The sequence below is a fragment of the Triticum aestivum genome, chromosome 7A, assembly GCF_018294505.1.
Source record: "Triticum aestivum cultivar Chinese Spring chromosome 7A, IWGSC CS RefSeq v2.1, whole genome shotgun sequence".
NCBI classification, from domain to species: domain Eukaryota; kingdom Viridiplantae; phylum Streptophyta; class Magnoliopsida; order Poales; family Poaceae; genus Triticum; species Triticum aestivum.
Window position 1 is genome coordinate 568508579 of NC_057812.1, and position 11234 is coordinate 568519812.

Genomic DNA, 11234 nt, shown 5'->3' on the forward strand with positions numbered 1-11234 from the left:
GAGGGTGGAAACAGTTTTTTCAATACGGTAGCCTTTGAAATTACTAATAATAAGAACTTGAATTATTTTCTTTACTGACAGACTAGACATATCGACAAGCTTATTTGGTTTCTACCAAGAATTTGAATAATGGGCAAAATGCCCGAAGACGCACTGTTATGCCCCAAACCTGAACCTACTCCAGAGCTTTAGTGTATACAGGAATGACAGCATCCCGTTCACCGGCCTACGGACAAAAAGGGGAGAAGCGCCCCGAGGTGCTAGCTAATCCAAGTAGAAGAGCGTTACGATCTTCCGCATGTTCTTTGCCTCCTGGCAGGTCTCCATCAGCAGCCTGCTGTCATGAAACGCAAAGCATATCACCTGTTGGACCTTCGAGATGATGTCCATGTTGCATAACCTGAAAAATCATAAGAGTTGTGTTTATAATGTGATGGCACAAGAGAAACGTAATCTAAAGCAGTTCTCTCAAATAAAAATAGGCTAACACAAAAATCATGATATATGTTTTATTAAGAGTGGTAATATCAAGTGTGACAAATCGACTGTGATGAAACTACTCAGACATAGCAACAACATAAAGTGAGCCCAAACACTATGTTACTCCCTCCGTCCCATAATATAAGAGCGTTGTTTACACTAGTGTAGTGTAAAAAACACTCTTATATTATGGGATGGAGGGAGTACTATTTAATATTTAAAAGCAAAATAATACGTAAATGTTGTTGAGATTGGAGCGCAAAATGCATAACACTAAAACTGAAAGCAATTTGAACAGAAAGCTAACAAACCTGCTAGCCTCAATTAGTGGTAAATGGTCATACTGAGGTTTCTCAATCAAGTTTTGTACCTAAAAATTAACAGAATGTCACTGAAACATATCCAATGTACCACCTGAAAACAGAATCAGCTTTCCAAGCTAAAGCAGGATAAGAAATAATTTCTGCGAGGCACTTTGTTCAAATTAACACATGTTACAGTACTGATCTCGTAAGTTGCCAAGAATCCTATAGGAGCCCTGGTGGTCGAAAAGTGCCTGCACAGGCCGAGCTCCATTGAGCTCTTGATTTTCTTTTTCAGCAGAAATACCTTTTCCACATCTCGAAAAAATCTGAAAAAATGTTTTCATGTAGACATATACTTGTAGCATACATGCATAAAATTTCATGGACATATATATTCATATGTGATGTACACAAAAAAGACAAATACACAGATTAAAATAGGCTTTTTTCTTTGTAGTATTTGTGTCAGGTATTTGTCTTTTTTGTGTAGCATGCAAATAATAAAATTAGTTGATAAAATTTTCTACATACTTGAAGAATATGCATATGTATTTGTAGGAAAAAATTGAATTTTTTTAAACTTCTATATATATTTATTTATTTATTATTTTTTGCAAAACGAGCCCCATGGAGCCAGGTCTTTGCAACGCCACACTCCCCTGGTGGTGCCTCAGGAATCCCTACAATTTTAGTTATGCAGTTTTGTTTGTTAACTCAAATCACCAGATAAGATACTACTCGGTCAATAAACATAGTGTTGTTAGTTTATACTTTTTAAGGAAAGATGGCCTCAGAAGATTGAGATCTCTCTGGAACCTGGACAGGTTAGAAAAATTTCAGCACAGGACACCAAAGGACCCTGAAATGGAAATGCTACAGACTGGTATTTGGGCTTGGGGAAGTAAACTATATCATCCCCACTGGTGGAGTAGACGATGAAGCACATATTCTCCAGCATAGCACCACCTCCTTGGCTCAGATGTCTGACAGTGGGGTTTGCACCAGCAACTCCAAGGGTTACCAGCAAACAGTCTGAAGATGGCTACCACCCATGGACAGGAGATTGGGATACCTTAACCACACTAGTTCGTTTAAGTGGGCGGAGAAGGTGGGGAGTAGTAGATCCAGGAGTCTAAATCCTAGGGTGTCCAGATCAAGATCTGGCTTTTGAAGATCATTCGTGATCCCTTCTGTCATGTGGGGCACGTCTTACAGACGTGGGCCGCGCGGCCAGGAGCAGCCGACGGCCGCATCAGGCAAGGCGCAGGCTGGACAGGAGTCCTGATCCGGGCACATTAGTTCCTAGACTAGTTTATTTCGTATAGGTTTCTAGTTTGTTATTAGCCCATGGGGCCTTTATATATCAGACAGTTAGCACCCTTTAGGGATAAGCAATAAAGTTATTTCCTTCTATCTTCCCCTCCCGCATCATAGAGCAGCCAGGCAAAAACCCTAGCGCTCCTATCCACCGCGACTACGAACTACGTAGTCGAGGTCCTGCTGTCTTGGGCACCGAGGCCCTTGACAACTTGGTATCAGGTTCCAGGCGATCCTCCTCCTCGTCCACGCTCCATCCGCCGGCCGCTTTCCCCCCTGTGTCCGCGCCCAGCTCCCCGACATCGCCACAATCCGCTGCCGCCTCGGTCACTTCCGGCATGGCAGAACCGACCACCGCGGATCTGGCTAAGATGATCGAGGCCTTGACGGCCACGGTGATGTCCCTGCAGTCGTCCGTCACCGCACTCCAGAAGGACAAGTCCTCCTCTTCATCCAGCGCTGCCGCCGCCCATGATGGGCAGCACCACAATGATCGGCCGCCCAGGTTCCAGAAGATGGACTTCCCCAAGTTCGACGGCAAGTCTGATCCGCTCGCCTTCATCAACAGATGCGAGTCCTTCTTCCATCAACAACGAATCGCCGAGGAGGAGAAGGTGTGGATGGCGTCCTACAATCTCGAGGGTCCTGCCCAACTATGGTATATGCAGGTCCAGCGCGACGAGGGCACACCTCCGTGGCGCCGCTTCTCCGAGCTGCTCAATCTCCGCTTCGGGCCACCGCTGCGCGCTAACCCGCTGGGCGAACTAATGGCGTGCAAACGCACGACGTCCGTCGTCGACTTCCAGGAGCGGTTTGAGGCACTCCTTCCCCGGGCAGGCACCTTATCCGAGACACAGAAAGTGCAGATCTTCACCGCGGGACTCCAGCCACCCCTCAGCCTCGACGTGGAGATCCATAACCCACAGTCCCTCGCCGTCGCCATGAGCCTCGCCCGCAAATTGGAGCTGCGCGACCAGTGCGCGCTTTCCGCCCCGCCGCCGGTGCGTTTTCCACAGAAGGGCATCCTGCCGACACCAGGACCACGCCTCGCGCCCCCCGCTCCGGCCCCACCAGCCGCACCTCAGCAGGGCCACAATCTGCCGGACGGACGCCCAATCAAGCGTCTCTCCCAGACAGAGATGGAGGAACGCCGTCGCCTGGGCCTTTGCTTCAACTGTAACGAGAAGTTTGGCAGGGGCCACAACCGCGTGTGCCAGCGCATCTTTCTCCTCGACTTAGCGCCGGACGACGACGACGACGACGCGGCCTCCGCCACTGATGATGCATCGCGGGCCGACCCTCAAATCTCGCTCCACGCGATCGCCGGCGTGCGCACGAGTGAAACCATGCAGATGCAGATTACTCTCGGAGGTGTCTCCCTCCTCGCCCTGATCGATTCAGGCTCCACCCACAACTTCATCGCCGAAGAGGCGGCCGCTCGTGCTACGTTACCGCCCCCCACCACAGAGAAGATGCGCGTCACGGTGGCCAACGGCGAGCGCGTTCCGTGCCAGGGCGCGTACCGCGTCGTGCCCTTCCGCATCGGCCACGAGGAGTTCGCGGAGGATTTCCTCGCCTTGCCGCTCGCGGGCTACGACATCGTCCTGGGCACGCAGTGGCTGGCGTCGCTCGGACCGATCCTGTGGGATTTCCGAGCCCTCTCCATGACATTCTGGCGACGGGGCCATCGGGTGTGCTGGCACGGCATTGCAGGACCGGACGGGCCAGCCCTAAAATCATGCAGCGGCCGCGACTTCCTGGACGCCATCATCACCGAGTTCGACGGCATCTTCGCCGACCCCTCCGGCGTGCCACCGCCCCGCAGCCGCGATCACGGCATCACCCTGCTACCTGGTTCCGCCCCGGTGGCCGTCCGTCCGTATCGATACCCGGCCGCGCACAAGGACGAGCTGGAGCGTCAGTGCGCCGCCATGCTCGCCCAAGGTATCATCCGTGCGAGTTGTTCCGCATTCTCGTCCCCGGTACTGCTAGTCCGCAAGGCCGACGGGTCCTGGCGCTTCTGCATCGATTATCGCGCCCTGAACGCCATTACTGTCAAGAATGCGTTCCCGATTCCGGTGGTGGACGAACTCCTCGACGAGCTACGGCACGCTCGTTTCTTCACCAAGCTCGATTTACGTTCCGGCTACCACCAGGTGCGGATGCGTGCGGAGGACATCCCGAAGACAGCTTTCCGTACTCATGACGGCCTCTACGAGTTTCTGGTGATGCCGTTCGGACTCTGCAACGCGCCGGCCACGTTCCAGGCCCTCATGAATGATCTGCTGCGGCCATACCTGCGCCGTTTTGTTCTCGTCTTCTTTGACGACATCCTCATTTTCAGCGAGACATGGGCTGACCATCTCCGACATGTGCGCACCGTCTTCACGGTCCTGCACCAGCACCGGCTCTTCGTCAAGCGCTCCAAATGCGCGTTCGCCGTTGAATCAATCGCATACCTGGGTCACACCATCTCCGCTGCAGGCGTGGCCATGGATCCGGAAAAGGTGCAGGCAGTGGCGGACTGGCCGCAACCACGCTCGGCGCGCGCGGTTCGGGGCTTTCTCGGCCTTGCGGGGTACTACCGCAAGTTTGTCAAGGACTTTGGCGTGGTTGCCGCGCCCCTGACGGCCCTCCTTCGCAAGGATGGTTTCTCTTGGTCGCCGGAGGCGGCAGCAGCTTTTACCACCCTCAAGACGGCAATCACCACGGCTCCCGTCCTCGCGTTACCGGATTTTACACGGCCGTTCATCGTCGAGTGTGACGCATCGACGTACGGTTTCGGGGCCGTCCTTCTTCAGGACCACCACCCGGTGGCTTTCTTTAGCCGGCCAGCCGCGCCACGTCACCGTTCCCTGGCAGCGTATGAACGGGAACTCATCGGCCTGGTGCTCGCGATTCGCCATTGGAGGCCGTACCTATGGGGGCGTCAGTTTGTGGTAAAAACGGATCATTACAGCCTCAAATTTCTGCTTGACCAGCGTTTGGCCACCATCCCGCAGCATCATTGGGTTGGCAAACTCCTGGGATTCGACTTTACGGTGGAGTACAAGGCAGGTAGTACCAACACGGTGGCGGATGCACTTTCCCGCCGTGACACGGAGGAGACGACGATCATGGCGGTCTCAGGGCCTCGTTTCGACTTCATCAATCGCCTCCGGCAAGCGACGTCCACTGATCCGGCGCTCGTCGCACTGCGGGAGGATATCACGGCAGGTGCGCGGCAACAGCCTTGGGCGCTCTCCGACGGCCTCGTTACTTTCAACGGCCGCCTCTACATTCCGCCGTCATCCCCGCTACTCCAGGAGATTCTCAGTGCCGTGCACGATGATGGGCATGAAGGCGTCCTGCGCACATTGCATCGTCTCCGCCGCGATTTCCACGCACCTAACCTTCGCAAGACGGTGCAGGAGTACATCCGCACTTGCGGTACTTGCCAGCGGTACAAGTCCGAGCACTTGCACCCCGCTGGGCTGCTACTGCCGCTGCCGGTACCCACGGGCGTGTGGACTGACATCGGCATCGACTTCGTGGAAGCGCTTCCTCGAGTAGGCGGGAAGTCTGTCATCCTCACCGTGGTGGATCGCTTCAGCAAGTATTGCCATTTTGTGGCGTTAGCCCACCCATACACGGCAGAGTCAGTGGCACAGGTGTTCTTCGCTGAGGTTGTTCGTCTCCATGGCGTGCCGCAGTCCATGGTCTCTGACCGCGACCCCGTCTTCACCTCCGCTTTTTGGCGAGAGCTCATGCGCCTCACGGGGACAAAGCTGCACATGACGTCAGCATTTCACCCGCAGTCGGATGGTCAAACGGAGGCTGCTAACAAGATCATTGTGATGTATTTACGGTGTCTTACCGGGGATCGTCCCAAGCAGTGGCTCCGGTGGCTTCCCTGGGCTGAGTACATATACAACACCGCCTACCAGACAGCAACCCAAGAGACTCCGTTCAAGCTTGTGTATGGCCGTGACCCTCCCACTATTCGCTCTTACGAGCCCGGCGACACACGGGTGGCTGCAGTGGCCAGGAGCATGGCTGAGCGCGACGAACTTATCGAGGACGTCCGCTATCGTCTACAACAGGCACAGGCGGTCTATAAGTCCTACTACGACAGACGTCATCGGGACATTCGGCATGAGGTGGGCGATTGGGTTTGGCTTCGCCTTCGACAGCGCGCCGCGTCCTCTCTCAACTTGCCAACCAGGGGCAAGCTCAAGCCACGATTCTATGGGCCGTACCGCATTTCAGAAGTGATCAACGACGTGGCATACCGTCTTGAGCTTCCGGCACGCTCGCGCCTCCATGACGTGTTCCACGTGGGTCTCCTCAAGAAGTTCTTCGGCATTCCTCCAACTACACCGCCGGGATTGCCTTCGATCCACAACGGGGCGGCTGTTCCAGAACCAGAGCGCGTGACTCGTGCGCGCCTAGCACGCGGCGTTCGCCAGCTACTCGTCCACTGGAAGGGTGAAGCAGCTTCGTCAGCTACATGGGAGGATCTTGACAGTTTCGTCGAGCGCTACCCCGCTTTTCAGCTCGAGGACGAGCTGCTCGTCGAGGAGGGGAGAGATGTCATGTGGGGCACGTCTTACAGACGTGGGCCGCGCGGCCAGGAGCAGCCGACGGCCGCATCAGGCAAGGCGCAGGCTGGACAGGAGTCCTGATCCGGGCACATTAGTTCCTAGACTAGTTTATTTCGTATAGGTTTCTAGTTTGTTATTAGCCCATGGGGCCTTTATATATCAGACAGTTAGCACCCTTTAGGGATAAGCAATAAAGTTATTTCCTTCTATCTTCCCCTCCCGCATCATAGAGCAGCCAGGCAAAAACCCTAGCGCTCCTATCCACCGCGACTACGAACTACGTAGTCGAGGTCCTGCTGTCTTGGGCACCGAGGCCCTTGACACCTTCACTCTAGTTCCCAAGGCTAACCAAAAATGAGCCCAGAGCCTGAAAGAGGAGCTTTGAGAGGGGATGTGGCAGAGGCAACAAGATCAAGGAGGAAGGGCACGGCAGGCTTTTTCCCCTCACTTGCTTCTATTGTACGATGAAGATTAAAAATCCAATGTCTTAATGAGAATAGAATAAATGAATGCATTTCTAAGATTGTTCATAATGGACATATCAGGTGATAATGGGAGCCTAAAACTTCACAAGTCATAATACAAGCCATTGAATCAGTTGTTGATTATCATCTTTGACCATGAATTAGGTCCAATAGACACAGTTCATTCGCAAGTTGATTGAGGGGTTCAGCTTATGAATTCATGTTATTCAATTTTATGTGGAATTCTCACATAATGAATTTTTCCATAATTTGGTTTTGGACACATGAGATTGTGATGAGCAATCTAGACATATACAATCACAAGTTGGCGTAAGTAGAAAATATAATCTAAAAAGAAAGGTGGTGTATTTACTATTTAGGGTTCTTAGTAAAGTTATGGAACAAAAATAAACTAGAAATGACCTATACAGAACTGAAATACCACATATTCTTACTTTGGATAATAGCTCTTGGCTTTCAGGAGGTTGCTTCTTTAGACTTTGAGGCAAAATTACGGTAAGCAATTCTGGCTTCTCAGCTCTCAAAGCACCCCTAATAACAGCTGCGTTAGTCCCAGAAGCACCAGATGTGAATATATGATTTTTCTGCAATTAACATGTAAACATTAACTAGAGGTGTGGAGGAATCAAGTTGTAATGAACAATAATAACATATAGCACAGTGACATACTGTTATGACCATGGCATAACTCAAGATCTCAATAAGTTGTTGATGCATATACCCCATGTTGCGGGTACCAAAGAAACCTATTGATCGGGGTCCTTGCTGCTGAATAGCCAGCAATTCCTGTATTATTACCAATAAAGTGAGATTAACCCATAGTATAAACCAACGAATAATGTATTGATACACATATTTAACTAAAGATTGATGAACTGCATGGAATATGCGGTGATCCCAGACAAGCTTAGAGGCTAATGGGCACAAAAGTTAACTTAATAAAATGAAAATAGAACAGTACAAGGCACCTGAAGGTAATCGAGATCTGGGAGCGGCTTGTATTCTGGAGCATCAACTATTGCAGTGCCTCTAACAAGAGTTTCCACCTGAGTAGGAATCTTTGCACCATCGTCATCATCTGGCCCAAACATACTAGGTTCGTCTTGTCCTTGCGTTCTCCCATCACCTTCATGCCCATCTCTTCTCATGTATCGGCAGAGAAACTATACGAGCACAATAAAAACAGCCCCTGGCAGTAAATCATTAGTGAAAACCAAATATATTACAGCATACTGACATCAAATAAGTAGAGCAATATCTAAGATTTATGGTTTACTCTCATGCACAATGGTCGGAATTGATTATACTCGTCTATTCATGTCAGATATGAAGCACAGGCATGTGTCCGGCACATCTAAAATGTTTTCGTCATTACTGGACTTACATACGGTATTCCAGAGATTCCTACTCGTCAAGAATAAACCATTCAAAGATTCCTATTCAGGTCTTATGGCATATAGCAGTTCAAAGATGCCCACCAAGGCCACTCAAAAGTCAAAACAATACACAGAATAGCATATGGCAGCACCTGTTCAACTGAACATAAAACAACTGAAAAGCAAATATCACACTTTAAAGTTCCAAGGTTCCTACCAAGGCCACTCAAGAATGACACAGACAACAGCATATGGCAGCAGCTGTCCAACTGAAAAAGAGATACTACACTTTGCAATTTGCACCCAACAACCCATGTTCAAAAGGTTTTGCATCTAAAGCCATTAGGCTTTTAGGAAAATGAGATCTTCAATTACAAATGTCTGAACAAGCAACTCTAGCGGGAAATGACTTTGGCTGTGCCACTGATGTTAGTGCAAAGCAGATGATGGTCATATAATCACTTTCAAGACAGACAGGATGGTACTACTACGCAAATTGTGCGTGCCCAGAACAAAATTCCAACTCCGACATCCAATTTTCAACAGAGACGATACATCATCAGAAATCTAATAATACATACATCTTCCTAAGATAAAATTTACTGCATATCCACTGAAAAATATGAAAGAAACGACACAATCTACGAACGCTACAGATGAAGCACTGGGGGTGGAGACGCCACGCCTCACCTGAGTGGCCGTACGCGCGGCCTCATCGGGCCCCAATCGCCATGGCCCGGGCAGAGGCGGAGCGCGCAGCGGACTCGCCGGCGCGCGCCGGGAGCAGGCGAGGGAGGCGGCGCACGACGGCCGCCGCGTCTCCCGGGCGGACGACGGTGGGGGCGCGAGCGCGGCGGCCGTGCGGAGGAGAGACGCCATGGGACGGCGGGCGGGGGAGGGGGAGGGGGAACTGGATGGAGAGGGGAGGGGGGTTTTGCTTGCTGGTGCTATCGGGATGCGGGAGAAGCGAACAGCGGGACGCACACGGGATATCTCCGTCTCGCCCTCGCCTCGGGTGGATGGATTGATGGATGGATCCACACGGCCAGGCCAGACCACGGTGTTTTCGGGCTCTCGGCGGACTACGACCGCCGCCGGCCCCTACCCAGCCCCTGGCAAGTGTGCTGCACCTAAATTTATACTGCTACCCCTTTGTTTGTTCACAATGAAAAATGAACTTTGTTTTGGCGTCCAATGTTTGGAGTATGAAATTACAATGCGAGTCTAAGAGCAACTCCAACGGGCCGACCTAAACGGACGATGATTTCGTCCGCTTTTTATCCGTTTGAGTCGGCCAGACGGATACGGATGTCCGCTTTCATATTTGGGTCGGCACGTGCATTCAACGTAGGCCTGAACCCATTTTGATGGCGCAAAAAAAAATGAACGCATGCATATTAAAAAAAAAGAAACAACATTAATTAAACATTAAAACCGGCCACGAAGACCGGCGAAAGTCCATGCGTCCACATTTGCATTTAAAAAAATAAAAACAACCTAAACTACGAGGTGGCGCGCTGCCCTAGGCGTCGTCGTCGTCCTCGGGGTCCGTGAGGTCGATGAGCGTCGGCGCGGCCCGGCCCAGGCGAACGCCGTGTTCCAGAGTGCCGTCATGTCGGGTTGTGTCGGCGCAGGCAGTGCCGACGCGCGCGCGGGGGGAGGGGGGTGCGGCCGCCGCCTGGTGCGCCTCCTCCCCGGCCTCGCGCTGCTCCTCCTTGAGGTCGCGCTCGAGCATCTCGAGGTACTCGCCGTCGCGGCGCTCCTCGGCCACCCTGATCTTGCGTCAGTGCTCGAGTTACGCCTGCTCCTGCGCCGACGTCGCTCCTATCCAGACCGGCGGCGCGCGTACGCACTCACGCACTACTCCCGTCCAGGAGTAGCGCTTGATGGGGGACGGCTCCCGCTCCGGCTCCGGCTTGATGGGGGACGGCGGGACCACCGGCGGCACCACGCTGTCTCCCGCCGCGGAGAGGGCAAGGGCCTGCGCCATTGCCGCCTCATACCGAGCCTCCTCTTCCGCCTCCGCCCTGCGCCGCTCGTCCTCCTCGTTCTCTCGGTAGACGGCCGCAAGGGCCGTCTGGTCCTCCTCGCGGACGGCGAGCGCCGGTGGCGGCGACCTCCGGTCGACCTCGCGCGCCTCGCCTCCTCGTGCTCGAAGGCGAACCACCTCGCACAGTTGGGCGAGTCGGTTGCGTAGGCGGGGTCGTGGCGCTGCTCCGGCGTCAGTAGCGCCCGCCGGCGCCGTACCTCCTCCGCGTGAGCACGAGCTGACCGCGGCGCCGCCGACACTGGGATCTTATCTGGATCCAGATGCCAGTCGTGCGGCAGCGTCACGTCGGGATACATCAGGGGCTGGGGGTGGTGCCAGTGCCACTCCGCCTGATGCACTGGCACGTTCACACGCTGCCTCTGCTGGCGAGGCGCCGGCACCGGCAGAGGCGGGAGGAACTCTGAGGGGAAAGGGGTGGCGGGGGACTTGCCCTTGGCCTTGCTGCTGCTGGCGCCGGAGAAGAGGCCCATCTCATTGTGGTTGTGGTGGTTAGGGTTTGCCGGCGACGAGGGAGCAAAGAATGACAGATGTGGACGGCGAGTTTGGATGAGGACGGCCCTGCCGCACGGTCGGCTTAAAAAAGGACGAGCGCCGTCGCTGACGCGTGGGCCCGTCATCATAAATTAAGCTGACCGCAT

The 11234-nt window shown here is 53.2% G+C and overlaps 1 protein-coding gene across 1 annotated transcript; it reads right to left on the reverse strand.

Moving 5' to 3' along the window:
- Positions 1–33: 33 nt before the first annotated feature.
- On the reverse strand, positions 34–9620 carry LOC123148314 (uncharacterized). Its single transcript, XM_044567699.1, has 6 exons — positions 9237–9620; positions 8139–8333; positions 7840–7956; positions 7605–7754; positions 792–850; positions 34–400 (listed from the first exon to the last, which is right to left on the reverse strand). Exons 1-6 carry the CDS (start codon positions 9423–9425, stop codon positions 265–267), a joined length of 846 nt encoding a protein of 281 aa, XP_044423634.1. The 5' UTR covers positions 9426–9620; the 3' UTR covers positions 34–264.
- Between the last annotated feature and the right edge of the window lie 1614 nt (positions 9621–11234).

What these genes read in the sequence shown, in the direction of transcription:
- LOC123148314 (XM_044567699.1), bottom strand. Translation starts at nt 9,425, where the DNA reads ATGGCGTCTCTCCTCCGCACGGCCGCCGCGCTCGCGCCCCCACCGTCG. An exon ending in CAGATCTCGATTACCTTCAG is followed by an intron (nt 7,957 to 8,138) that starts GTGCCTTGTACT and finishes GTAATAATACAG; the next exon opens with GAATTGCTGGCTATTCAGCA. An exon ending in GCCAAGAGCTATTATCCAAA is followed by an intron (nt 851 to 7,604) that starts GTAAGAATATGT and finishes GTTAATTTTTAG; the next exon opens with GTACAAAACTTGATTGAGAA.